The sequence below is a fragment of the Gopherus flavomarginatus genome, chromosome 3, assembly GCF_025201925.1.
Source record: "Gopherus flavomarginatus isolate rGopFla2 chromosome 3, rGopFla2.mat.asm, whole genome shotgun sequence".
Taxonomy (NCBI): domain Eukaryota; kingdom Metazoa; phylum Chordata; order Testudines; family Testudinidae; genus Gopherus; species Gopherus flavomarginatus.
Genome location: NC_066619.1, coordinates 241,591,763 through 241,609,576, shown reverse-complemented (window position 1 = coordinate 241,609,576; position 17,814 = coordinate 241,591,763). Strand labels below are relative to the sequence as shown.

At 41.4% G+C, this 17,814-nt stretch overlaps 1 protein-coding gene across 5 annotated transcripts in view; it reads left to right on the top strand.

Moving 5' to 3' along the window:
* The window catches only part of KLHL5 (kelch like family member 5), a 145,120-nt gene extending 129,524 nt beyond the window's left edge, over positions 1-15,596 (top strand). For all 5 annotated transcript variants that reach the window (XM_050947615.1, XM_050947612.1, XM_050947614.1 and 2 more), the window contains 3 exons: positions 1,624-1,836; positions 11,632-11,803; positions 13,829-15,596. In XM_050947615.1, the coding sequence (XP_050803572.1) occupies positions 1,624-1,836; positions 11,632-11,803; positions 13,829-13,885 (442 nt within the window). In that variant the 3' untranslated portion in view covers positions 13,886-15,596. The remainder of the gene's footprint in view (positions 1-1,623; positions 1,837-11,631; positions 11,804-13,828) is intronic.
* The last annotated feature ends 2,218 nt before the right edge of the window (positions 15,597-17,814 follow it).

Sequence of the window (17,814 nt, the reverse complement as noted above, 5' to 3'; positions counted from 1 at the left end):
GGAAGTTGGGGTTACACACTGTGGAGGAGTTACATTTTCTTTCCCTTTTCAAGTGCAGCTCCATCAGCTTTATGCTCTGTCCTTCCTTCCCTTTTAAACTAGGGTAGCAACTTCTTCATTTTCTTTTTCTTTCTTTCTCCTATAATCAGACTGAAATGCAGAGAACTTCAGAGAGCATGCCACTGCTAAGGAAAGGGCTAGATAGTTTTATTTCAGCCTAGAGTGGATGCTACCGTGCTATGCTGAGGGAGCTGCACTAAAGAAAGGAAACGGGCTACCTCCATCATGAATAATGTAACTTTTAAATTGTATTTGGGAGCTTTGTTTTGGAGCAGTAGCCTATTGTGATAGCATGCTACCAGTACTGAGGAAAACTAAAATGTATTAAATAGTTGCTAAATGATCAAACTGGTCCCATTAGTGTTGCAGTATATATGATTGAACTACTGCTGATTTCAGGAAGAATATATATTTAAAATTTTTTAAATCCATTACTTTTATTGCATATGGTAACATTTTTCAAAAGTACATAAGTGAGTTAGATTCTTTAAACACTTTTGAAACCAAGACTTAAGTTACTATTGAAAATGAGACTTGGGCTCCTAAGTCACTTAGGGATAGAACTAGGTGAAATATTTGGATTAATAGTTTGTTTATTGAAGAACACAGTTTCAGTGGACTATTTGTGAATGTGACATCAATTCATTCAGTAGTTTTGGCCCAAAAAATATTTTTTGGAACTTCAACATGAAACTATTTTTTTTGATTCACCAAAATGTATTGCAATTTTTTGATTCAGTTCAGGTCAAGCTAAAATTTTTTTGATTCCCTGCCCGTGCCCCCAGAACTGCCAGCAAACCAAAAAATCGGCTTTGTTTTAGAGTAAAAAATTTCAAGAGCACTTACGTCCATAGAATGGATCATAAGTGCTTCATTAAGGACATCACGTGTTGACAAGTATTTTAAATGCTTGATTATCATTATTATGTGTTGGGCTGAAAGAAAAAGATTAAAACAAAACCTTATCTTCCATCTGAGTCCTAGTTGTAGAACCTTCCACTGAAATTTCAAGACCTTTGAACTTTTTTTCTTAACAAATTTGAGAGATTCCTCAGCCACAATCATCCTTTGAAGCTTGCACCTTTTCATTTGAAAAGTTTGAAAAAAAAAAATAAAACCTGTTATGCAATTCTCACTGAAATCATTATTTTGCTATTTGGAATGAGGTAAACTTTTTTTTAGCTTAGGACCAGTTAAAATTGGCTCTTTCTATAAAGATTGAAAAAATAAATGTTATAAAAAATCTTAGGATCATAACAACATTCAGGACAAAAGACAAAAAACAATTATGAAGGCTATACAGTGAAAAGTGGGTCAGATAAATTGAATATTATCAAAAATATCTAATAAACATTATTTCAAAGATACGATTTGAAAAAAGCTATTTTCCCAATCCCCAGATCATTACCTATTTCTCTGTTATATTTTTCTCCACCCCTTCAAATTCATTCTAGCTAATTTTATTTTCCTGAGTAACCATGTGTAAAAATGTATCTATAAACGAGGAAATACTATTGCTGTAATATTTATTTTATGAGTTCAGTTAGTTTCTTTTCTTTACAGACTTTATGCAGTTGGTGGTCGGGATGGAAGTTCTTGTCTCAAATCTGTGGAATGTTTTGATCCTCATACTAATAAATGGACTCTCTGTGCTCAAATGTCAAAGAGAAGAGGAGGTGTGGGAGTAACTACTTGGAATGGGTTCCTGTATGCTATTGGTGGGCATGATGCTCCGGCATCAAACTTGACATCCAGACTGTCAGACTGTGTGGAAAGGTAATACTTAGATGAGGATAGTGCTGGTGAAAAAGTGTGGCATGATTTTCACAAAGAGCTGTAATGAGAACCTGTTAAAATGGTCATATAATTTTAATACTAGTAAATATGTAGATGCATACCATGTAATCAAAATATTATTTATAATATGGTTCATGTCCAACAGAGTAAAAATACCATCTTATTGTACTTTATCCAGAAAAATTATTTTGTTTTCTAACAATCTCACTGAAGGATTCAGAATTCATTTTAAGAAAAACTTTTATTCAAGATGCTTACAAACACTAGTGTTTCACCTAAACTAGCCTTTCATAAGAGATAGAACTTCCTCCATTCATAAGGTAACTTTTTAAATGAGTTACCATTCAATTTCTGTCCAATCCTTTAATGTCACCACTTTCCTAGTTCCCCTTGATATTATGGAAAAATCAGGTATGTTCACCATTCATGAGTAATGCAGTCATCCCAAAGTTGAAATGGATTGATAGAAAATGGTTATTGGAATAAGTTTGGGATGACTGCATTACTCACAAAAGGCAGAAGTAGATGTGAATTATACAGGTCTCATCAATCAAGTGACAATTATAGTAAAAACTTAGTACTACACAATCACATATTTTCTCTTCACTGTTGTCAGGTATCCAGATCCCTGAAATATCCTGTTATGGGCATACTAAGCCAGCTGAACTTTTTCCTGATATAACACACTCCCTGTTCACTAGGGAGGGCAGATTTTCAAAATCACCTAAGAAACACAAGCCTTAGTGAAAGTCAGTGGGACTTATGCTAAATCCTGTAGGATTTTTTTTAAATCTCCACCCTGAACTGTGTTTAGCACTACAATTTCAGAAATGAAAGGAATTTCAGGATGGGAGCTATCTTCTTCCCCTGGACTTGATCCCTTCAAACTCTCTTGCTCCCAAGAGGCTACCAGTCTCTTCTTTCCTGTGACTTCCCACAGCCTTTTCTGTGACTCTTGAGCCCACTCCTTTATTCACAGATTTCTTTTGTTTGAGGTTCCAGTCAGGGCTGGCTCCAGATTTTCTGCCACCCCAATCGGCCAAAGAAGAAGAAAAAAGCCGCAGCAGGTCCTGCACTCCAAGAGAGACTGAGGGACCCCCCCTACCAAATTGCCGCCAAAGACCTGGACATGCCGCCCCTTGGTATTAGCTGCCCCAAGCACCTGCTTCTTTAGGTGGTGCCCAGAGCCGGCCCCAGTTCCAGTTCAGAAACCCTTCCAGCTAAGCCCCAGAAATGCTGCTTTCAAGCTTTTCGTGCACTAATGCTGTGCACCTGAAAATGAAATCTGGAAGTTGCAGGACCAAGGCCTTGCAGAAAGGCTTGCAGATATGCAGCCCCATCACAGCACAAATTAGATTTTAGAAGGAGATGGGAAGTGCTGACGCTTGAAGAAAGGTCGTGGGAAAGATGTTCATCAATTTTTGCCCAAATGTCACCTGATGAGGTTGACATTTCAGTTCTGAAACAGGATTATGAATGACGTGATATTCATACATAGCATCTAGAAAAAATTATGAAATAGGTTAAAATGTATTACTAAATGATCTTTGTTAGGCCAAATTTTAATTTGGAAGTTGGAATAAAATTGCTACAGTACATGTTTTGTTTATTTCTGATTTGCTCTCTCGTGCTAAATCAGTGGGATGGAGGTGTTGAAATGTCTGCAAAACCAGCATAAAATAATTTTAATGCAAATATAGTAATCTAAAAATTAGCTTCATAAAATTCACTGTGAAGTTTGTGAATGCTTGTTTGCTACTGTACACTGTGATAGATTTTCAAGAGCATCACATTGGTATATAAATCAATTATATAAATCAAATTGACAAACATTTTGTATAGTTCATAATTCACTATCTTTCAATACATAATGCACTTTGCCTGCTGCATAAGTTTCAGGCAGTGCTTCTGTCATAACCTATTCCCAGATTTGGACCTTAGCGTCCAAAATATGGGGGTTAGCATGAAAACCTCCAAGCTTAGTTACCAGCTTGGACCTGGTAAAGCTGCCACCACCCAAAAAATTAGAGTGTTTTGGGGCACTCTGGTCCCCCAAAAAACCTTCCCTGGGGACCCCAAGACCCAAATTCCTTGAGTCTCACAACAAAGGGGAATAAACCATTTCCCTTCCCCCCTCCAGGTGTTCCCTCCCTGGGTTCCTGGAGAGATACACAGAAGCAAGCTCCGTGAATCTAAACAGAGGAATTCCACCCTCCCTGTTTCCAGTCCTGGAAACAGAAGTACTTCCCTCTTCACCGAGAGGGAATGCAAAGTCAGGCTAGTAAATCTAACACACACAGATTTCCCCCTGACTTCTTCCTCCCACCAATTCCCTGGTGAGCACAGACTCAATTCCCTGGAGTTCCCCACTAAAGAAAAACTCCAACAGGTCTTAAAAGAAAGCTTTATATAAAAAGAAAGAAAAAATGCATAAAAATGGTCTCTCTGTATTAAGGTGACAAATACAGGGTCAGTTGCTTAAAAGAATATTGAATAAACAGCCTTATTCAAAAAGAATACAATTCAAAACATTCCAGCAACTACACACATGTAAATACAAAAGAAAACAATATAAACCTTACTGCCTTACTATATTTGTACTTACAATTTCGAAACAGAAGATTAGAAAGCAAGAGACAGAAATCCTCTCATAGCCGAGAGAGAGACAGGCACAAGACAAAGAACTCAGACACAAACTTCCCTCCACCCAGATTTTAAAAAGTCTTGTTTCCTGATTGGTCCTCTGGTCAGGTGTTTCAGGTTACTTCTTTCCAGGTGAAAGAGACATTAACCCGTAGCTATCTGTTTATGACACGCCCCCCAAATTGCAGACAGTGGGGAAACTCACTGGCGGCGATTTCCTCCTAGACTTTAAAATAAACAGATTAATACAACACGTGCACCTTTACATATACCACTAAGTATATACCTAACAGACTTTTACATTTTAAGAACACTTTTTAACTACTGGATTCGGGGAAACTCTCACGGGAGAGAGCATCAGCTACTTTGTTAGAAGCTCCTGAAATGTGCTGAATTTCAAAATCAAAATCCTGGAGAGCTAAACTCCAATGAAGAAGTTTCTTGTTGTTCCCCTTGGCAGTATGAAGCCACTTTAGTGCAGCATGGTCAGTTTGTAGCTGGAACCGCCGTCCCCAAACATATGGGCGTAGCTTTTCCAGGGCATACACAATGCTGTAGCATTCCTTTTCACTGACTGACCAGTGACTTTCCCTCTCAGACAGTTTCTTGCTGAGAAACATGACTGGATGGAAGTTGTGATCCGTTGCTTCCTGCATGAGAACTGCTCCTATACCACGCTCAGATGCATCCGTGGTTACTAGGAATGGCTTGTCAAAGTCCGGGACCCTGAGCACAGGGTCAGACATGAGCGTTGCCTTAAGTTGGGTAAAGGCCTTTTGACACTCATCAGTCCACTTAACTGCATTTGGCTGGGTCTTTTTGGTCAGGTCGGTCAGTGGGGCAGCGATTTGGCTGTAGTGTGGTACAAATCGCCTGTAGTACCCGGCCAAGCCTAAAAAGGATTGGACCTGTTTCTTTGACTTTGTGACAGGCCACTTTTGGATAGCATCCACCTTGGCCTGTAGGGGATTTATGGTGCCTCGACCCACCTGGTGCCCCAAGTAAGTCACTCTGTTTTGGCCTATTTGACACTTTTTGGCCTTAACAGTTAGTCCGGCCTGCCTGATGCGCTCAAAGACCTTTTCCAGGTGTAGTAGGTGTTCGGGCCAGGAGTCTGAAAAAATGGCTACATCATCGAGGTAGGCAACTGCATATTCTCCCAGTCCTGCTAGTAGACCATCTACCAGCCTCTGGAAGGTGGCGGGTGCATTTTGCAGCCCGAAAGGAAGGACATTAAATTCATACACCCCCGCATGGGTGACGAATGCTGACCTTTCCTTGGCATGTTCATCTAGCAGTACTTGCCAGTACCCCTTGGTTAAGTCTATTGTAGAGATGAACTGGGCACGTCCCAACTTTTCCAATAGCTCATCGGTGCGTGGCATTGGATAGTTGTCCGGACGAGTTACCGCATTTAGCTTACGGTAGTCCACGCAAAAGCGTATTTCCCCATCTGGTTTGGGTACCAGAACCACTGGAGATGCCCATGCACTGGTAGATGAGCGGATTATACCCATCTGTAGCATGTTCTGGATCTCCCGTTCTATAGCAGCTTGGGCATGAGGAGACACCCGGTAGGGTGGGGTTCTAATGGGATGAGCATTACCTGTGTCAATGGAGTGGTATGCCCGTTCAGTCCGTCCTGGGGTGGCTGAGAACAATGGGGCGAAGCTAGTGCACAGCTCCTTGATTTGTCGCCGCTGCAGACGTTCCAGGGTGGTTGAGAGGTTCACCTCTTCCACGCCACCGTCTTTTTTCCCGTCGTAGTAGACACCGTCAGGCCACTCAGCATCATCTCCCTGGACTGTAAACTGACAAACCTGTAAGTCTCTGGAATAGAAAGGCTTGAGAGAATTAACATGGTACACTCTGGGCTTTAGTGAGGAATTGGGAAATGCTATGAGGTAGTTCACAGTTCCCAGGCGCTCTTGGACTGTGAACGGCCCTTCCCATGATGCTTCCATCTTATGGGCCTGTTGCGCCTTCAAGACCATAACCTGGTCTCCTACCTTGAAGGAATGTTCTCTGGTATGTTTGTCATACCAGGGCTTTTGCTCTTCCTGAGCATCCCTTAGGTTTTCTTTAGCAAGGGCTAAAGAGTGTCGGAGGGTGTTTTGTAGGTTGCTTACAAAGTCCAGAATGTTAGTCCCTGGAGAAGGCATAAATCCTTCCCATTGCTGCTTCACCAACTGTAATGGCCCCTTAACCTCGTGACCATACACAAGTTCAAACGATGAAAACCCTAAACTGGGATGTGGTACAGCCCTGTAGGCAAACAGCAACTGCTGCAACACTAGGTCCCAATTATTGGAGTGTTTGTTGACAAATTTACGTATCATGGCCCCCAAAGTTCCATTAAACCTTTCCACCAGGCCATTGGTTTGATGGTGGTACGGGGTGGCAACCAAGTGGTTCACCCCATGAGTTTCCCACAGTTTTTGCATGGTCCCTGCCAGGAAATTAGATCCTGAATCAGTAAGGATGTCGGAGGGCCAACCTACCCTGGCAAAAATGTCTGTTAGGGCCAGGCACACAGTGTTAGCCCTGGTGTTGCCTAGAGCTACAGCTTCCGGCCATCGGGTAGCAAAGTCCACGAAAGTCAGTACGTACTGCTTTCCTCTGGGCGTCTTTTTTGAGAAAGGACCCAGAATATCCACAGCTACTCGCTGAAATGGGACCTCAATTATGGGGAGTGGCTGGAGAGGGGCCTTGACCTGGTCTTGGGGTTTGCCCACTCTTTGGCATACCTCACAAGACCGGACATACTTGGCAACATCCTTGCTCATCCCCTCCCAGTGGAAGGACTTCCCCAACCGGTCCTTGGTTCTGTTCACCCCAGCATGGCCACTGGGATGATCATGGGCTAAGCTTAAGAGCTTCCCCCGGTATTTAGTTGGAACCACCAACTGTTTTTGCGGCTGCCATTCTTCCCGGTGTCCACCAGAAAGAATCTCCTTGTATAAAAGTCCTTGGTCTATAACAAACCGGGATCGATTAGAAGAGCTGAGAGGCGGTGGGGTGCTCTGTGCCGCCGCCCAAGCTTTCTGAAGACTGTCATCTGCTTCCTGCTCAGTCTGGAACTGTTCCCTTGAGACTGGGGTCACAAGTTCTTCCTCAGACTGTGGACTTGGGCTTGGTCCCTCTGGAAGCGATGTAGGTGATGGGGTTGTTTCCGTTGCTGGTGAACCGCTCCCCGCTGGTGCACCTGAGGGTATTTCAGGCTCTGGCTGAGTCTTTTGGGTATGGCTGTCTGTTGCTTCTGCCAGTTCTGGCTCGCTGGTGCCCTCTGGCGTTGAGTTTGAAGATGTGGTTGCAATTGCTGGTGCTGGTTGCTGTTCCAGTTCCGGGCCTGGGACTGGAGGTGCTGTGGCTGTTTCAGTGGTTGGCATGGAATCCGGGTCCACTACCTCTGTCTGGGTCTCTGGCAACACAGACGGGGCGTCTGTGGACGGCTCAGGAACAGGAATGGGTTTGGAAGCTTGCCTGGTTTGGCTACGTGTAACCATTCCCACTCTCTTGGCCCGCTTCACCTGGTTGGCCAAGTCTTCCCCCAGTAGCATGGAGATGGGATAGTTGTCATAGACTGCAAAAGTCCACATTCCTGACCAGCCTTTGTACTGGACAGGCAGTTCAGCTGTAGGCAAGTCTACAGCTTGTGACATGAAGGGGTAAATTGTCACTTTGGCCTTTGGGTTGATGAATTTGGGGTCTACGAAGGATTGGTGGATAACTGACACTTGTGCCCCTGTGTCTCTCCACGCAGTAACCTTCTTTCCGCCCACTCTCAAATTTTCCCTTTGCTCCAAGGGTATTTGAGAGGCATCTGGGCCTGGGGATCTTTGGTGTGATGATGGTGTAATGAACTGCACTCGGTTGGTGGTCTTTGGGCAGTTGGCCTTGATATGTCCCCGTTCATTACACTTAAAGCATCTTCCGTCTGATGGGTCACTGGGTCGAGGTGAGTTACTGGAGACTGTTGAGGTGGAAGAATAGGGCGTCAGTGGCTTTACTTTGGTTGTATGTGGGGTCTTTGGCTGTCCTCAGTTGTAGGGTTTATGGTCGGTGTGCCCTCTGGGGTATTCGTTCCCCTTGACAGTAGCTTTCTTGCTTTCTGCCACTTCCATCCATCTGGCTCCAATCTCCCCCGCCTCGGTGAGATTTTTGGGTTTTCCATCTTGTATGTACCGTGTTATGTCCTCAGGAACACCATCCAAGAACTGCTCCATTTGTATGAGGAGGTGCAGTTCTTCCAAGGATTTAACATTGTGTCCTGATATCCAGGCCTCATAATTTTTCCCAACGTAGTAGGCGTGTTTGGGAAATGACACATCTGGTTTCCACTTTTGGGTTCTGAAACGCCGACAGGCATGATCCGGGGTTATCCCCATTCTGTATCTGGCCTTGGTTTGAAAAAGTTTATAGTCGTTCATGTTCTCCTTAGGCATTTCAGCTGCCACCTCTGCTAAAGGTCCACTGAGCTGTGGCCTCAATTCTACCATGTACTGGTTTTCAGGGATGCTGTACCCAAGACAGGCTCTTTCAGAATTTTCCAAGAAGGCCTCAGTGTCATCACCTGCCTTGTAGGTGGGAAATTTTCTGTGATGTGGAACCATAATTGGCGAAGGGTTATTAGGATTGGCGGGGTTTTGTTGCTTAGCCTTTTCTAATTCCAGTTCATGTTTTCTCTGTTTTTCCCTCTCTTCACTTTCTTTTTGTTGTTTTTCCATTTCTTTTTGTTGTTTTTCCATGTCTCGGCGGTGGGCCGCCTCTTCTTCTTCTTGTTTCCTTCGGTGGGCCACCTCTTCTTCTTCTAGTTTTCTTTTGTGGGCTGCCTCTTTGGCTGCTTGTTCTCTTTTGTAGGCTGCCAGTTTGATGCTTTCTTCCTTTTCTTTCAGCGCCACCTCTTTTTGTCTTTTTTCCAGTTGTCGCCTGTGTTCAGCTTCTTCGATTTGTTCTTCTGCCCCCCTTTTTTCCTTGGAAGTCATGGTTCCTGTTTTCTTGTGTTGGGGTGCCCTCTGGTGTTTATTGTCTGAACTGCAGGCTCTGTTGCCTCCTGGGGTCTGCCTAGCAACAGTGCCTTTTTCCCTTTCTTCCTCTAGCTAATCTTTTCAATGTAAAGTAAACCAGAAAAACCACTTTATTTGCATGTATATTGTGCTGGTAATGACTCTCAATGGGAGTGCTATTGTCACAAAAGACCCTTAATAGCTCCTTAATGGTTCCTTGCTTAATATGCAAGCCAGAAACTGCAAGAGAGAGCAGAGAAAGAAAAAAAATTCTCTCCGGTTCCCTTTAAAACCAAACTGTTTCTCTCTGCTTAAAAGCCTCTAGCAGAGAAAAGAAAAATATAATATTCCTACTGGCTTCTGGATTCTATCTTTCCCACAAACGCTGCCACTCATGTCATAACCTATTCCCAGATTTGGACCTTAGCGTCCAAAATATGGGGGTTAGCATGAAAACCTCCAAGCTTAGTTACCAGCTTGGACCTGGTAAAGCTGCCACCACCCAAAAAATTAGAGTGTTTTGGGGCACTCTGGTCCCTCCAAAAACATGAATAAGATGTGTGCTTCCAACAGAGACCTGCTGCACTAAAGAAAAAGGTGCCAGAAAGACACTTAAAACTCATTACATCTTTGCATCTCATGCAAAGAAATCAACACCAATTTCATCCCCCAAACTCACTTTCGTGGTTTTGGATACCTTCTTAGTGAGAAAGAGATTTTCTTTTGATAGTCCTGTGCCTTAAAAGCATTTTATTAATGTGATTCCCTCAAGAAATTTGTTTGTTTTCTTGGCATTGTGTCTTGTAACCAGGGCCAGCTCCAGGCACCAGCACAGGAAGCAGGTGCTTGGGGTGACCAATGGAAAGGGGCGGCACATCCGGGTCTTCGGCGGCAATTCGGAGGCAGATCTCTCCGTCCCTCTTGGAGGGAAGGACTGGCCGCCGAATTACCACCGAAGAATGAAGTGGTGCAGTAGAAGTCCCGCTGATCGCAGCTTTATCTTTTTTTTTCATTTTGCCCCTTCACCACTTCAGGTGGCAAAAAAGCTGGATCTGGCCCTGCTTGTAACTACGCTGGCTAATCTGAAAAGGAGACATTTACAGATTGAGTCAAAACCAAGTTTTTAAAAGACAAGTTTGGACTCTCCAATTTAATTCCTGACCTATCTGTTAAAGACTGTAGATATACTCTAGATTCAAATTTAACTGAGGTGTTTTCAGTGTATCACCTGTCTACTATTGTGTTTGATCCTAATGACACCGGTTTATGGCAAGAAAAGTTCTGTAAATTGCTGCAGAAGAATTTTGCCATGTTGACATTTTTTTCTATAAATTATAGTTATTGCAAAAAGCAGTGATCAACTTACTTGTCCAATGAATCTCCTCAGCAACACTGTATTACTCTGTATGTGATTTGGGATTTAATAGTTGTCTGTCTGTAAGGTGAAGAGAGCACTAAACTCTAACAAAGTCTGGCAGCAGAACTTGATTCTGGAGCAGAGCATGTTTGGTCATAAAAGAGGGGAAAATTATAAGAAAAAATTAAAATAAAATTGTATCTATTATGTAAAAGCTAAAAAAGATGAACATAGGCCGGAGATTACTTGGACCCCGATCACACAAGCTACTCCAAGTTACATGGTCCAGTTTGCAGGATTGTGAACTTAGTGAAAAGATGAACTGGTAAAGTTATCAAAAAGCTTATTCTAGTCATAGATTGTTAAATAACTTCTAAAAAGGACTTAATTTTTTCTATTTTAAGTGTCTTGATTGCTGTGCTACTTTACCCTTTCCTATTTAGCTTATAATAGAAACTTTACAAGATGATAATTCAAATAACTCTTTAACAAATGATTCATATATACTGCTAAATGAAGTTATGTACAGTATTGTTAACAGTGCTAGGTATCTTTTTCTGTTTCTATATGTGACTGTACAGCCTCAGTGAAATGATTAACCAGATGCTGCTTTTAAGGGAAAGATTTAAACAAGTAAGAAATCCTTTTAATTTCACACCCGAAGAGAGAATACTCCTTTACTGATTCTAGTACCTTGAGAGTCAATTTCAGTATTTTTAATGGAATTTTAGGCAACAGTATTAGACTTTTACAAAAATTATCTTTCAGGTATGATCCAAAAACAGATGTGTGGACTGCAGTGGCCTCCATGAGCATGAGCAGAGATGCAGTGGGAGTGTGTCTCCTTGGTGACAAGTTGTATGCTGTTGGAGGATATGATGGGCAAACCTATCTTAATACAGTGGAGTCTTATGATCCCCAAACGAATGAGTGGACACAGGTACGGTTTCTAATTAAATTACCATATATACTCGATCAGAAGCTGGTTCGTTTATAAACCAAACCCCCCAAGATGGATAAGTAAAAATGGAATTCGGGGGTTGGCAAACTTTGACTCCCAGGTCATCAGAATAAGCCGCTGGCGGGCCGAGATGGTTTGTTTACCTCGAGTGTCCACAGGCACGGAGGTAAACCTAAGTAAACAAAGTGTCCCAGCGTGCCAGCTGCTTACCCTGATGGGATGGGATAGCAACTGGTGGGGAAATTTTTTTTGGGGGGAGAAGCTGGGAGTCAGGGGAGTAATCCTTGTGACCACCCCCCACATGTCCCCATCCCAGCCCGGGACCCCCACACTCTTCCCATCCCATCCTTTCTCACCTTATCTAGGGAGGGCCAGGGGAGGATGTCTCTGACCTGGCTGGAGCTGCTCCGGCAGGCTTGGCAGCGTGGCCGCAGCCTGCTCCTGCGGGCCAGACCCGGTGGCAAGGCCGCAGCATGTTCCAGTGGGCTGGGCCGGGTGGCATGGCCACAGTGTGCTGTGGAGGGCCGGGCGGTGCGGCCACAGGCCGCTCTGTGGGGCAGGGCTGAGTAGCACAGCTCCAGCCTGCCAACCCAGGAGCTACAGCTGCTTCAGAGGCTGGGGGGAGAGCAGCATGGCCAGAAGCAGACAGACTCTGGCCCTGCCTCTTCCCTTCTGTCTCTGTTGTCTGTGCTGCCTCTTCTTGCTCCCTCTGTTGGAGAGAGGGGCTGTGTCTCACCTCTCCCTCTCTATATCCGTTCATAAGCCGACCCCCTTCTCTGGTGCTTCCCTTTTTTACTAAAAAAAATTCAGCTTATGAACAAGTATATACGGTATATGGTATTATTTATGTTAGTGATGCCAAAAGTGTGCTTGATGCCTCCAAGTAAAGAAAAAAGATAAAGTACATGCCTTAAGGAGCTTACCTGTAATGAGATTACAAGACAGTAGGGGTATAGCAGAAGGACAGAGACCACAATTTTCAAAAATAAAAGTTTAAAGTTAGGTGCCTAAATCAATTATCTGATTTTTCAGAAGTGCTGAGCACCCATCAGCTCCCATTTTCCTATGTTTGAAAATCTTGGCCAGTATCAAGAAGATTGTGTATTCAGCATGGATAGTGCAGTATGATGAAACAAAGATATTTAAAAAAAATAGATGAAAATAAGTACAAGAACGTGTCCTCTAGTTTTCTTTTTAAAACAAAATAAGATTTAAAAAAAATTTTTGTAGGGCCCCATTTAGTTCTCTTGCTGCCTATTATCAGGTCCCTCTTATCAAGGCTGATTTGATTTGTCTGATAAGCTCATCTTGGCATCTATTTTATCTAGATACTATACTTGTACCATGATTATCATCATGGTATATGAGCATCTGGTGAATAGACTTCAAGTCTGCCCTACTTTCTCCTTCATGCACAAACCTCCAAGTGCTGCTTGAAAGCATTTGTCAGGTGATCAGGAGCTGTGTTAAAGTTGCATGAAAAGACCTGCACAATACAAGCTATTTGCAGTGTGCAATGACTTTTCTTGGCTCTATCAAATCTATGAGCAATGCTGCATATTGTTCAATGTCATCTACAGGATTAGGATTGTTGCATAGCAATGAAATGAAGGCCCAGTACCAAGTACTGCTATACTTAGAAGAACAGTGTTAGATGATAATCTCATTTTAAAATATAATAAAAATACTTGATTTTTTAAACATTCAAATAAATATTATTTTACTGTGAAGAGTACTGTTTATGGAGTGTGCCATTGACTTTAGAGAGAGCAGAATTTGGTCCTGCAGAAGAAAGTATTGCTGTTTCTCTGAGCATTTTTATGCAAATCTTCAGCCTATTTTGTTAATTTTTAAAGTCAGGTTACAAAGCACCTACAAATATGACATTACAACCTTAACTACTGTGGTACATTATCAGTTTTGAAAATCTGTTTTTTTAATAAAGTCGATTATATTTATTTTATAAACATAGCTCGTCAGTCCTTTTTTTGGTTTTTGTTATAGGTTGCACCCTTGTGCCTAGGAAGAGCTGGAGCATGTGTTGTGACTGTAAAACTCTAATTATTTTGTATATGAAGATACTAGTCTCTTCCATAGACTCACTACGTTTTTCTCAAGTGAATTAATACGTTACCAGTAAACAGAGGTACTGTGTGTTTTCTTCAGAGCTAAGTGTTTGATCTTAAGATAGCATACAGGTAAACAATTTTGAATGGACCAATAATAAGCACTTTTAAAAAAAATTACCTTATGTTACCATATACATACAAGAACTGTATTTGTAAGGTATTGTACTGAGGCCAGTTGATTGCCAACAAATACACCTCTACCTCGATATAATGCTGTCCTCAGTAGCCAAAAATCTTACCATGTTATAGGTGAAACTGTGTTATATCGAACTTGCTTTGATCAGCTGGAGCGCGCAGCCCCATCCCCCAGAGCACTGCTTTACCACGTTATATCCAAGTTTGTGTTATATCAGGTTGCATTATATCAGGGTAGAGGTGTACTTTCTTATTAGAAAATGCTAAGAAACTGAGTGAGTCTATTCTAAAATAATTGAATGTTACAGATTAAGGACCCTGATCTTGCAAACATGCATGAGAGTGACTATTCACAGAAGTAGTCCCACTGATATCAGTGGGCATAAGATGTTGCAGGATCAGGCCCTAGATATTTGATTTGCCTATACTGAAGGTGTTTTGCTGCAGCTATGTAGGTTATTATTTTTAGTTCAGACAGACAAACCAATGCAAATCAGTTGTAAATGGCAGGCATATTTCTTGCCTTGGAGATGAAGGTATATATTTGGTGACTATGTTGCACTTTTTTCACCATAACTGAGGTTTAGCAATTTTTTTATTTAACCAAAGCCTTATTTTAAATAATCTTTTTATTATGCTAAGAGAAATCTGCCACTTAATACTTTCTGCAGGAGTTATGCTGCATCCAGTATACTCTGGATTTTTAAAGGTTTTATGTAACATGCAGCATATTTCTTTACTTAATTCCATCTCTCATTATTTACACTTGATTGTAACTACTCTTTGTGAGTTTTTCCTTTTAAAATAAATTTAAGTGAGAGAGATCTGAAGTGTGATTAAAAGTGACCCAGCAGAAGTTAATGAGTGCTTTGGAAACTCCTAAGCATTCCATTACATGAAGGTTAAAAAAGATCTATGATAATTGTTCTAAACTGCATTTAAATTGGAGATTTGCACTAATTTGAAGAGTACAGTTTTATAAGGTGAAATGAAACACTTGTGCTGTTTTTCCTATGTTATTTCAACAAATAAAGGTTTCGAGCCTACAAGATGCTAACTGTCCTCAGTTGAGGATGTTCAACACCTTGCATAAGATTAATAGTACTTCACAGGATCAGACCCAATTAGTTACATTATTTAACATTATAGTGAACTTCCTTTGAGATACTTTATAATTTGCCTTTTTTATTTGATTGTTATAGTTCCTTACACAGAATTGTGTGGACATTCCAAATGTTCTCTGAAAGTTTTGTGAGGAATTTGCTTTTCCTGTGCCTTTTTTCTTATGTTTTCAAACAGTATAATACATGATTATGTTTATTTGTAATGGAAAATGTGAAGATGTGGGCTCACTGAGTGTTTGTGAAAGTAAGTTCTAAATGTCTGATACCCAAAATCTTTGTACATTTGTAATGTTTAAATACAAATGTGAATGTTAATGCTCAATTAACTATTTATTGTTTTAAAAGAAATTACTGAGCAGTAAAACTTTGTGATGAAATCTGTAATGTTTTGATTCATTATTTTATCTTTCAGTGTACACTGGTGATCATTGTTTAGTATAAATTGAATACTGTTAAAATCTTTTAAAGTACGATTTCCATTTGATGGTTTAGTGCCTAATTTTTGTGCAATTTGTAATACAAACATTTTATGCTTCGATTAGCACATTTAAAACAGATTTATTTCAGCTGCTTTACATTATTTTTTTGAAACTCATAATGTTGGACTTCTATTTTTACAAAAACATCTCCTCTATCTCTATCAAACATTTTTAGTTGTTCTTCATTGTAATTTATCGTCACCATAAACAAAACTCTTAGGTATTCCAAGAGGACCATGCTCTTCATACCTCCATCTCTTGCACACCACCTTTTTAAATGGGACTATCCTGTTAGCCAAGTGACTTTGGCTTTCATCTGAAGTGTTGGAATGACAAACCTAGGGACTAAATTCCTCTTTTTCACAATACAGATATAGCATAGGCAGCAACCATGCAAGTCTATTCACTACCTTGTCAATGCCTATGTGCTTAAATTTTTTGTTGGAGGAACCACCTCTAGGGATGACAGGATAGTTCATGCCCATTCAATCCTTGGTGTCTCTAATGAGACACTAGAGAAAGATGCTAACTACAGCCAGTTGACATTTGTGCTTGCATTAGCCTATATCAAAATCAGTAACCACATATACTCTTCCCTTATTCTGTATGGGTAAATTACTCCATAATTGACTGCTCTGAAGTTTCTTGCATCTTTCTCTGAAGCATTGGGTACCAGCTGTCATCAGGGATCAGGGATACAGGGCTGGACAGATCATTAGATCAGTTCCGATGTTCTTACATAGCACTTTCTCTGTGGAACTCATGAAGTGAGGGTAAGGGCCCAGGCATTGTCATGTGCTTCCTGGAGATGAATGCATGGCTCCATAGATGGTGTTGACAGGAGGGCTTTCATTTCCTCAACCACAAAATGCTGTTCCAGGAAGGAGGACTGCTGGGAAGAGATGTTGTCTACCTAACCAACGAGGGGAGAGCATCTTTGTGCACCAACTCACCAACCTAGTGAGCAGAGCTTTAAACTAGGTTCAAAGGGAGCAGGTGACAAAAAGTCCACAGGTAGGTGTAAAAAAATTACCTTAACCGAAAACTAAAGGGGGTGTGGGATGGAAAAGTACAACAGGATCATAGGAGCAACAGATAAGATAACAGTGGAGGAATCGGCTCAACATCTTAGATGTGTATTCACAAATGCAAGGAGTATGGGGCATAAACAGGAAGAACTGGAAGTATTAGTCCATAAACTAAATTGTGACTCAGCAGGCATCAAAGAGACTTGGTGGGATAAAACTCATGACTGGAAAATTGGTAGAGGGGTATAGATTGTTCAGAAAGGACAGTCAGGGGAGAAAGGAAGGAGGTATTGTATTATAAATCAAGAATATATGCACTTGGCCTGAAGTCCAAAAGGTGGTGAGAGGCAGACCAGCTGAAAGTTGAGATATGTTGAAAGTTGAAAATAAAAGGGGAAAAAGAAGGGGTCTGCTATAGACCACCATATCAGGAAGAAGAGATGCATAAAATATTTCAAGAACAAATAGATACCCAAAACACAAGACCTTGTAGTCATGGGGCACTTTGTTTGGGTAGTTAATGGATACAACGTCCAGTAAGTTCTTGGACTGTACTGGGGGCCATGACTTGTTTCAGAAAGTGGAGGAAGTAACCAGGGGGACAGACATTTTAGACTTGATTCTAATTAACAGGGAGGAATTGGTTGCAAATCTGAAGGTGGAAGGCAATTTGAAAGTGATCATGAAATGAAAGACTTCTTACTTCGCTTAGAATCATGGAGTGAGAAAATTGGAATAAGGTCAATGGATTTCTAAAAAGCAGGCTTTTACAAACTTGGAACTGATAAGTAAGGTCCTATAGAAAGGAAATCTAAGGGAGAAAGCAGTTCAGTACAAGCTGGAGGTTTCTCAAGGAAACAATATTGAAGGCCCAACAACAAACTATTGTGATTGTGGAAGATATAGGAAGACTAGTAAGAGGTCAGTATGTCGGCATCAGGAGCTCTTTAGGGAAGAAATCCTACAAACAGTGCACACGTGGACAAATTGCTATGGATGAATACAAAATAATAGTACAAACAAGGGGACAAAATCAGAAAGCTTTGACACAAAAAGAGTTACATCTAGCAAGGGATATTAAAGGAAGTAAGAAGA